General features: G+C 30.8%; 1 protein-coding gene across 4 annotated transcripts; it reads left to right on the forward strand.

Annotated features, from left to right (window-relative positions):
- Window positions 1-455: 455 nt before the first annotated feature.
- On the forward strand, window positions 456-3,694 carry LOC114190097 (basic helix-loop-helix (bHLH) DNA-binding superfamily protein). 4 transcript variants are annotated; one of them, XR_003605766.2, is made up of 7 exons: window positions 456-891; window positions 1,383-2,085; window positions 2,188-2,316; window positions 2,423-2,494; window positions 2,631-2,692; window positions 3,224-3,262; window positions 3,354-3,694. XR_003605766.2 is itself a non-coding variant. In XM_028078865.2 (7 exons), the coding sequence occupies exons 1-7, from the start codon at window positions 581-583 to the stop codon at window positions 3,516-3,518; spliced, it is 1,479 nt and encodes a 492-aa protein (XP_027934666.1). In that variant the 5' UTR covers window positions 456-580; the 3' UTR covers window positions 3,519-3,694. The 4 variants fall into 4 exon arrangements, 2 of the variants coding, with proteins under 2 accessions (XP_027934666.1, XP_027934665.1); XR_003605767.2 differs by having other exon boundaries at window positions 2,429-2,494; XM_028078865.2 differs by having other exon boundaries at window positions 2,429-2,494; window positions 2,627-2,692.
- The last annotated feature ends 6,206 nt before the right edge of the window (window positions 3,695-9,900 follow it).

A 9,900-nucleotide genomic window follows, 5' to 3' on the forward strand; every position in this document is an offset into this window, starting at 1 on the left:
TTACTTTATGCTTTTTCGTAGTTTTTATCACTCACAACGTTAATTTTTATTCACCTTTTACGATATCTAGAGAAAATTATTTATCCCCACGGAATGAGTGGTCACTATTACAAAATTGTTATTTTTTAAATCAGTTTATTAAAAATCAATTATTATATATAAAAAAAATGGATATCACAGAGTGTGTGTGATGTAATTATATTTATAATTATCTAAAATGAAAATAGTATAAAACAATGAATGTGTAATAACCTAAGTGGTAACAAAACTAGCAACACCAAATACCATGCTCGGCAACATTAGCAACATTTAGCCAAACTCGTGCTGGCCCATCACCTTTTATAATAATTGCCCACGAACGTTAGTGGAAAAACTCAGGTTGCATATTTTATTGTCTCCCCTATTATTGATATAACCTACAAATTTATACGTCACTGAAATTGGAGCAATCCCCTCCATAGAATCCCCACCACAACAGCAAAGAAACAAAGAGAGTTATATATCCAACCCTAGCTAGCTCCATTATTCAACCAATAAAAGGGAGACTAAGAAGCCAAATTTTGAGAGATATTATAGAGAGATGACTGAAGAAAGTGCTGGAAACACAGTTGCAACCTCCGTCACCCCATTAAACTGGTGGTATCTCCAGCCAAATTCTATTTCTTCCTGGAACGATACTAATACCACATGGAACAACCAACCTAACCCTAATTCTTCCTCTTCTTGTGAGGAAGATATATCTGTTTCTACATCTTTCACTAATGCTTCCAACCATTCAACCCTCACTGTTGAGTCCTCTCGCAGACTCATTGACCCTCCTGCCCCTTCCTCCAACAACGACTTCATGGGAGAACATGCTTCGGATAATCAACTTTGGACCCATGTTCTATCGTAAGTTTATATGCTTTTACAATAAAGATTAATAAATATAGCTGTATGATTAAGATTATCTAGAATAAGTATGTTCGATGTTGATTAATTTGTATTCATACATAGTTGCAATCAGAGATAAGAGAATAATCTTCAGGGATGGTAAATGGGTGAAGTTTAAGGTGCATATATAGGTTGTAAATAATAATAGGGTTAAAGTACTATGAGTTTCACTAGTCGTACACGTTCTCCTAGGCTTTTGTTTCCACTATATCTAACAGTTATGTGCGCTACTCCAGTCAACTAATTCGTTTCTGTGTTCATACTACAAAACTATGATCTCTTATTTCCCACGCCAATAAAACCACTCTTAAACACTATAAGGTATTATCTTTGAAATCTTTATACAGTTGAGTTAATGGATATTGTGTTTGTTCATACATAGTAAGATTAGTTTGGTGTATTTTTCATTTAGTTTACCTACAACTAACTTTTTTGTCACATAAATATAGAGGTGTTGGATCTAACGGCCAAGAAATTGGAGAGAACTTTCTGGGTGCACTGTCATCAAAAAGCATGACAAGCACTATGTTTCAACCAGTGTGTGACTACTTGAAGAAACTTGATCATAGCAGTTGGGAATATAGTGGTTCAACTTCATTAAACAGCTTGGAGAAGCATTTAAATGGGTTCAGTGAGGCGATGATGGAGAATAATGAAAGGTTGACCAAGTTATCTAATCTTGTAAGCACTTGCTCTATTGCCCCGCCAGACCCGGAAGTAAATAGCCACTTTGATCCACAAACAAACAACATGTCCTTGAATAATTCTTCCATGGATCATTTCCCACAATCCGATCACTTCAAGCAACCTTTTGGAGAATCTCTTGGAGGAGTAGCAAATAGAAATCCTGGAGTGTTCCCATCTTATGATCATGACATGAAGATCAAGCAAGAGTTTCATGCAAGTGAAGTGCAAGGATCGTTAAATGCAAATGGGTATCAAAATGGATTTAATGGCTTTTCAGTGGGTGATAGTTGCAAACTCTACCATGGGATGCCCAATCTTCCTCCATGCACAAGAAATTTCTCAGATGTTATATCCTTTAATAGTCGATTTGGAAGGCCAGTTATTGGAATCCATGCTCAGAAGCCTGGCATGAAGTACCTGAACGTATCTGAACCAAAGAAGCAGGGTCTTCAAGCACCATCACCGGTGAGGTTATTATAAACCAATTATTATATATGGTTTCTCGTACTGATATTTAGCACAATTTTGTTTATGAAATATGTATAATAATATTATGATGCGATGCAGATAAGAAGTAATATTAATGGAAAAGGGGAGGGTACAACACGTGAAGTAAAGAAGAAAAGATCGGAAGAATCTTCAGATGCAATGTTAAAAAAGCCTAAGCAAGATACATCAACAGCTTCTTCTTCAAAGGTAACATATAAAATGCCCAAGATGAACTTATGACTGTAAAGAAAAGCAGAAAGTGGAGAACCTCCTTTTGTGCACTGTTAAGAAACTTCTATTCATTGTTTAAAAGGTGCAGGCACCCAAAGTCAAGCTAGGGGACAAAATCACAGCCCTTCAGCAAATTGTGTCTCCATTTGGAAAGGTTACTACACATTTTGCACTAACACTCTCCTTTTTTCGTTTCCTCTTCTTTATGAATATATATAATCAACAGTGCTCTACTTTTCTCACTACCTACTTCATAATAATGATCATTTTTTTTGTTGAATTTCAGACAGATACTGCATCTGTGCTGTTTGAAGCAATAGGCTACATAAAGTTTCTTCAAGAACAAGTCCAGGTGGGGATCATTATGCAAAACTTTCTTTCCATTGCATTATGCGGCTATATAATACACTATAATTGTTGTTGTTGCTTTCTTTCTTCTTCTTCTTCTTATCATTTTTAATGCCAACGAAACTAGACTTCTTGAACTAATCCCTTAATAAAATGAATAAAGGAATGTTACGTTGAAAGATTGCACATTTTGTCGATCCCACATCAATCATGCACTGTGAACAGACTTGAAGTAAATTAAAGATCACCCAAAAAAGAAATTATTTCTTTATGACTGCCCATCCCCAACATATAACGTGGAACAAAGATGCAATTTTAAACACCATTTTCTTTTTAGTTACAATAACAACAATATATAGTATGATTTTAAACCAACATGCAAACCATCCAAAATAATATTATGCCGATTTCAGTGAGTTATAAGACAATAACTTTAACGAATTTTACATTTATCCTTAATATATGCAATGTTTAAATTTCTTGTTTTTCAATTTCTTTAGCTTAATTTACTGTTTCGTTCATGCATAACTTGCAGCTACTGAGCAACCCTTACTTGAAGGCTAACTGTCACAAGGTAAGAAAGTTCACCATTTCTCTTAAGTCTTCCAAACTTTCGGTGGCAACAATAATTAACCCTATTGTCATTGGTTTTCATGGATTTGAAGGATCCATGGGGAAGCTTGGATAGAAAAGATAAGGACGATACAAAGGTAGATCTTCGGAGCAGAGGTCTTTGTTTAGTTCCTACTTCATGTACTCCTCTAGTTTACAGAGAGAGCAGTGGACCAGATTACTGGACACCAGCATACAGAGGATGTTTGTATAGGTGAAAAATGTGTCATATATAAGACATAGTATATGAATCTAGTACGTACGTTTGGAAAATCATAAATTATAAGGTCCAGTGAATAAAGTATATATATGGTTAAACGTAACTCTTTTTTTTTTCTTTATTGTTGTAATGCATGAGTTATATGATTAAACAGATTTTGGATAATCTTCAAAAGATATGCATATTATATACATCAGCAATTTGATTCTTGAATGAAAAAAAATAAATTGACGATAAATAATTCTGACATTAACATATTTTATTTGTTAAAAGACTTTGTTTTATGTTATAAGGTTTATGTGGTACTAAAATACGGTTTATGTAGTAAGTGCTAACTTTACATAATTTCGTATATAAAAGAAAGTTATTTTCAAGTTGACACAAACATGTTTTGATCCTTTATTGGTTGATATTTTACTTTTTCAAATATTAATCTTATAGTTTTGGATGTAGAGATATTTTGTTCACAAGATAACAAGGGGGAAAAGTGTTATTGGTGAATGGCATATGTTGAAAACTAAGGCACGTTAGTGACATTCTTTTATATGTTATATGAAAAATACTAATAAACCTTATCACATTTGCTTTAACGAAGTCTTCATTATATATAGGATAAACTTTCCTGTTGGATCAATAAACTCCACGTAAGTTTTAATGGGAGTCACATATGATTAACCCAAACAAGCATGCTAAAAAATATATCGTTATTATTTCTCGTCACTTCTAGTTTAGGTGAATTAGTTATACTTATAATATTTATATATCCAATGTGTGTTTAGTCATAAAAAAATTAAATTAGTTTAGTTAACCTCTTTAAATTTGTAAAAACATGAATTAAAATGGATAATGGCACTAAGCTTTTAAACTCACTAATTAAACCTACTGTTAAATAATTACAAATATATAATTTAATGTAGGTTGCGTATGTCGTTAATAGAATTCGTATAAGTTCAATATGAAATCTACAGAAAAATGCTATTTTTGAACTATAAATTGTTTACTCCCTCTCATGATCTCTATAAGAGCTAAATCATAAATTTTGTTTATTTATTTTATAAGAATTAACTAATTTAATATATTGTATGCATTAATTTTTTTCATTAAACTACTATTAATCATGAGTCATTCTTTTACAATATAATAAGTGTAAATTCTTTACAATAAAGGCTTAGTTATGAATGTTAAAAAGGTTAAATATGATTTTATTTCTTTAATTTTCAATGAAAAGTATTAGTCTATTTTTGAAACTTTGACTTGTTTGGAATCGGAACGTGAGTTTAAGTCTCACATTGAGTATAAATGAGAAAGTTAAGCACTTTATACGGATGAAGATCCATAAATTCATTGTCTTAAGATTTTGGATTAGAGGTGGTGTCAATTAATTATGTGTGAGTTCTGCTTCGATGTTAGTTGAATGACGCTTTTGAAATATCAAATAAACTTATAAGCGATACGATATGATTTAGGATATATCAATGAAAGGTGTTAAATCAGATTTTGGTTAAGATGATAAAATATATGTATGTGAAGTGGGTTGTTATAAGTTAACAACAACATCATAAGGAACTACATGATTGGGAATGATTGATTACTTATGTGGAACTAAAACAAAAGTTATAGATATCATGTTGTTTGAACAACACAAATACTATATTGATGACATGTAACCGAATCGATTAATATATAATTGTAGACTTGTGTATATGTAATTTTTATCAGTTTTGGATGGTAGATGCTTTAGAAATAGCTTTGAAGAGAAGTATTTATTTTTGTTTTATGAGCAAAACTAGGTGGATGTATTAAGTTTTTTATATGATTACGCGAGAATAAGACTTTAAATAATATTGTCTATAAATAAGCATTTCTTGTAAAGAATTTAAGTACTTTGTGCAGGGGATAGAGTATCACAAATGCTACATTAACTTATATATTACCATAAAACACCAAACAAATTCTTAAAATGTTTAGATTTTAATTTATTGAACTAAAAACATAGTTTCTAATAAGAATATTTTGATAAAAAAATAATAATACAAGAAATACACCAAATTTTATGAAAAAGACTAAAGGAAACATTTAATTTGATTCTTATAAAAAAATACAGAAGAAATATTTTAATGATTCAATGTCAATATTTATAAACTCATATAATGACATTTTATATGATTAAAATTGAGATTTTTAACGATCATATATTATTAGATCCAAGTAGACCCAGTGAAGAATTTAGATAGTATACCAAAAGTTATGAGTTTTGACATTGGTAATACTTTATTAGCTTTTATATGGTAAAATATCATTTATTCAACTTTCTATATATTAAGTTTAACTGTCTTAACTATTATTCTCTGACATTTACTTTTTTTTTCTTTATTTATGTTTTCATTTAAAGGTTGCATCAATCTTTGATGGTGTTTTTATCATTGGATTGTTATCAATGTAAATGTATTTATTTACGTTGTAGGAGGATCGAATGAAAGATAACTTTGTAAATATTTCTGCATATGGGTTGGTTCACCCAAGTGCTCGAATATATATAAATTTTTTACTCTTTATTGATTAAAAAAATTGAAGGTTAAATAAGATTTTAAATATAAAATTATTTATAAAAGATAAATAAAAAGTTTACATGATTAAAATAAGGATTAAGGAATTAATTGAATAATATTTAAATGTGTAATTAAATAGTAATTTAATATTTAATAGACGGTTTGCTATTAAAAATTAAAGAAAAATACGATATTTTTTTTTTAGTTTGGTCTTTACATTTCTTACACCTACATCTCTCCTACTACCTCCTACCTCCTTGGTGGTAATATATATATGAGAACATTTGGTGTACTTCAACCCATATATAAAATTATGTACAATGTTACTTAAATAAATTGTCCCCATGATATAAGATAACCTTATATTTGCAATCTAAATACTCATTTCCTATATATTTCAATTCTGACAATGATATTCATAATTCATAACAGATTAATTACACAAGTTATCTTCATGTATAATGTGCTTACTTCAATGACCATTGTCTTGTGCTATGTCCATGCAGTACTTATGTTCAACAAGGTTTTATCAATACCATCTAATTGAACATGGTCTTGAAAATTTGAATTTCTTGCATGGAACTTTTGCACTTCAAATCTCCTTTAAGCGATGTTTTTCTTTCACTATGTATTTGATTGGTTTTAGATCTAAAAGGTTTTGACCGGATTTTTTTCTCCTCAGTAAGCCTTCATTCTCAATTCATTTTCCTACAAAAGCAATCCTCTATACTAGATTGTTTGAGATCTGTTAGTGGTTAATTATATCTTTTATGTAGTCCTCCAATTTATTATCCTATTATCCAAATGCCTACTTATAATTTGTGCAAAGTAACTTGTATAGGCATTTTAAAACAATGTTTTAAGACAATGCAGAGGGCATAAATACTGATCAGAGTGTGAGAAAGATGATGTTTTATATTTGCTCCTTATCCAAGACCATATCCTTATTTAGGCCATATATATGATTTCTTCCTCATCTACCTTTACTTTTCGAAACATAATGTTATTTCTCTACTTGCATATACTCCATATGATAGCTATCAACATCCCCTTCCAAATGTTGTTTCCTTTTTTATTTAATTCCATTAAGTGAAAGGGATTAAAATTTATTCTTACTTGGTTAAGGTGTACATTACTATTGGAATCGAAGTGTGAGTCTAAGTCCCACATTGAGTAAATATGAGAAAGTTGAGCACCATATAAGGATCAAGGCTCATAAACCCATTTTTTTTTATCAGCAAAGAATAAAATAAATTAAGTAAAGCACTTGAGGGGTACTCTAACCCTTATACAAAAAAGCAGGACCTGGACAAATAGATACATTAGCTTGGCATCATGGTTCCATCAAAACAAAAGACCATTCAAAACTAGATGATCACAATTTGGAACAACTTTGTGATCCACAAAACAAATGGGGCAAAGAGTATGCCTACCTAAAGCACAGACCCCTACCAAATTTCCAAATAGTTTAATGATAGTGTACATTAATCAGACCGCATTCTTCCTAATATCAATACTTTAAGCGTTTGAACACGTCCTCCTCCTCACGAAAGGAGGATAAATGCATCCAAATGGCCCACCAAGATAACAAGAAAGATTAAAGTACGCTTAATACATTTCATTGTCATTGCATTTGTCAAACTGGGCAATTTCACTTCTGACACGAAGGAGATTGATCAACATGTACTATTGTATTTATGATTTGTCTTGGTCCCTTTGTCAATAGTGACATGTATAAGCTTGCCTGACACACTTAAACGCACAGCAATTAATCATATCACAAAGATTTTAAGCATACATAAGGAGAAAGAATCCAATCACTATAAGAGAACATAACAGATGGACTTTTATGTTTCATCCAAACCCAAGCTGTTACCTGAGCAAGGGCAAATATCTCTTCAGGATCAACTTTCCTATGTTTAAAAATTACCCCATTCCTATGTTTCCATATTTCCCCTATTATTGCTAACCACATTCCTTGCCAAATCTTATTTTGTCTTCTATTAAGGTTCACTAGATGGAAGTGTTGAAAATTATCTCTTGCATTAACATGATGCACTGAGCTCACCCCAATCCATCTATCACACATATTCCACACCTTTTGGGATGCTCTACATGAGAAGAATAGGTGTTATGCATTCTCTTCACTTGCTAAGCACATCTCACATAGGTTATTTTGTAATTGGATTCCCCTTGCTACTAGTTTAACCTTTGTAGGTAACTTATCTAGGAACAACCTCCACCCTAATAGTTGTGCCTTTGGAGCCACCCTAATACTCCACAATGTTTTAAACTCTTTATTCTCTTCCTCATTAAAGGAACCTTGTAACTTATTATAAGCAGACTTAACCGAAAAAACACCATTGTCATTATCCTTCCACTTCCAAGTATCAGAGATCCCTATTTTAAGACTATGTCCGTTTAATAATAGGATAAGTTGTTCCTCCATAGCTACCTCCCAAACAAGTCTAAGCCTCCTCCAAGTTAGGTCCCAAACCCAAACATTCTCTTCCCAATGTCCTACCTCCTCTATAACTCTTTCTTTACAATCTGATATTAAGTACAATCTAGGAAACTTACAACAAAGTGATTCTTCCCCGATCCATTTATCTTCCCAAAACTCAAAGAAACTTCCTCTGGAGGTTTAACACATTTTAAATTATTAAGATCTCCATGACTTATACTTAGATTCTATTATATCCTTCCACAACTCCTTATTTTATGTTCCTAGTCTCCACTTTCATTTACCTAGTAGGATTGTGTTGAATAGTTTAATATCTTTAATCCCTAATTCACTTTTGGGTTGACACAACTTTTTCCATCAAAGCTAAACTATCTTTGTATTTTGATGATCTCTAGACTCACACAAGTTGAGATCTTAAACAACATGTAATATATAGGTAATATTGTAATTACAACCTTAATTAAGCATGTTTCCTTCCCACTTTGTAAGTCTATTTTTTATTTTATCAATGACGGGTTTCCCAAAATTTTATTTCCTTATATTCAAGTTTGGAATTGATCTTACATTCTTAATAAATAAAATTAATTTTAATTAAAAAAAATCCTCCATACTAATCACGTCACTAACTTGTTTGTATGTTAAATTTGTCATCAAAAATCATAATTTATCATGTCTAAAAAAATAACACGATGTCTTGGTGTTTGACAATATATATATATATATATATATATATATATATATATATATATATATATATATATATCGGATCATTCAAAATATTTTATTTAATTAAAATTCTTTATTGATAAATTATTTTCATATTTTTCGGGAGGATATATGATATATAAGACCAGTCAAATATAAATTTAGTAGTGTTCATAATTTATTCAGTGGAAGATATCCAGTTTTTCTTAGATTTTTGTTTTGTATTATTTTTTTTTTTTTAGTTCCATGACATTATTTCTGATTTTTTTATATGTTTTTGCTCCTGTACTGACCTTAAGAAAAAGACACCACACCTCATTAACAGCACGAGAGAAAATGCAAGAGTGTAACTAGAAAAACAAAAGTGCACACAATGAGAATGATTAACTTGATTTAAAAAAAAATTATGTTGCTTTCCATACTGTGAATCTGAGTTCATTTTAGTGTTCCTACCAGGATGGTTCCATTCATATGATTTAAACAGAAAAATTTTATCCACATCAAACCAAGTCAATTACACTCATAATGATATACTTAAGTACTGTAACTTTGACACACTAAATATGTGAGTGGAAAGTGATGCACTAAGTAAAAATGGGTCAAACAAATAATATATTAATAAAAAAAAATCCACATTGTGATGAGAATACTTTAACCTTAAA

Source organism: Vigna unguiculata, chromosome 7, assembly GCF_037176805.1.
Source record: "Vigna unguiculata cultivar grain cowpea cultivar isolate G323 ecotype 2 chromosome 7, ASM3717680v1, whole genome shotgun sequence".
NCBI lineage: Eukaryota > Viridiplantae > Streptophyta > Magnoliopsida > Fabales > Fabaceae > Vigna > Vigna unguiculata.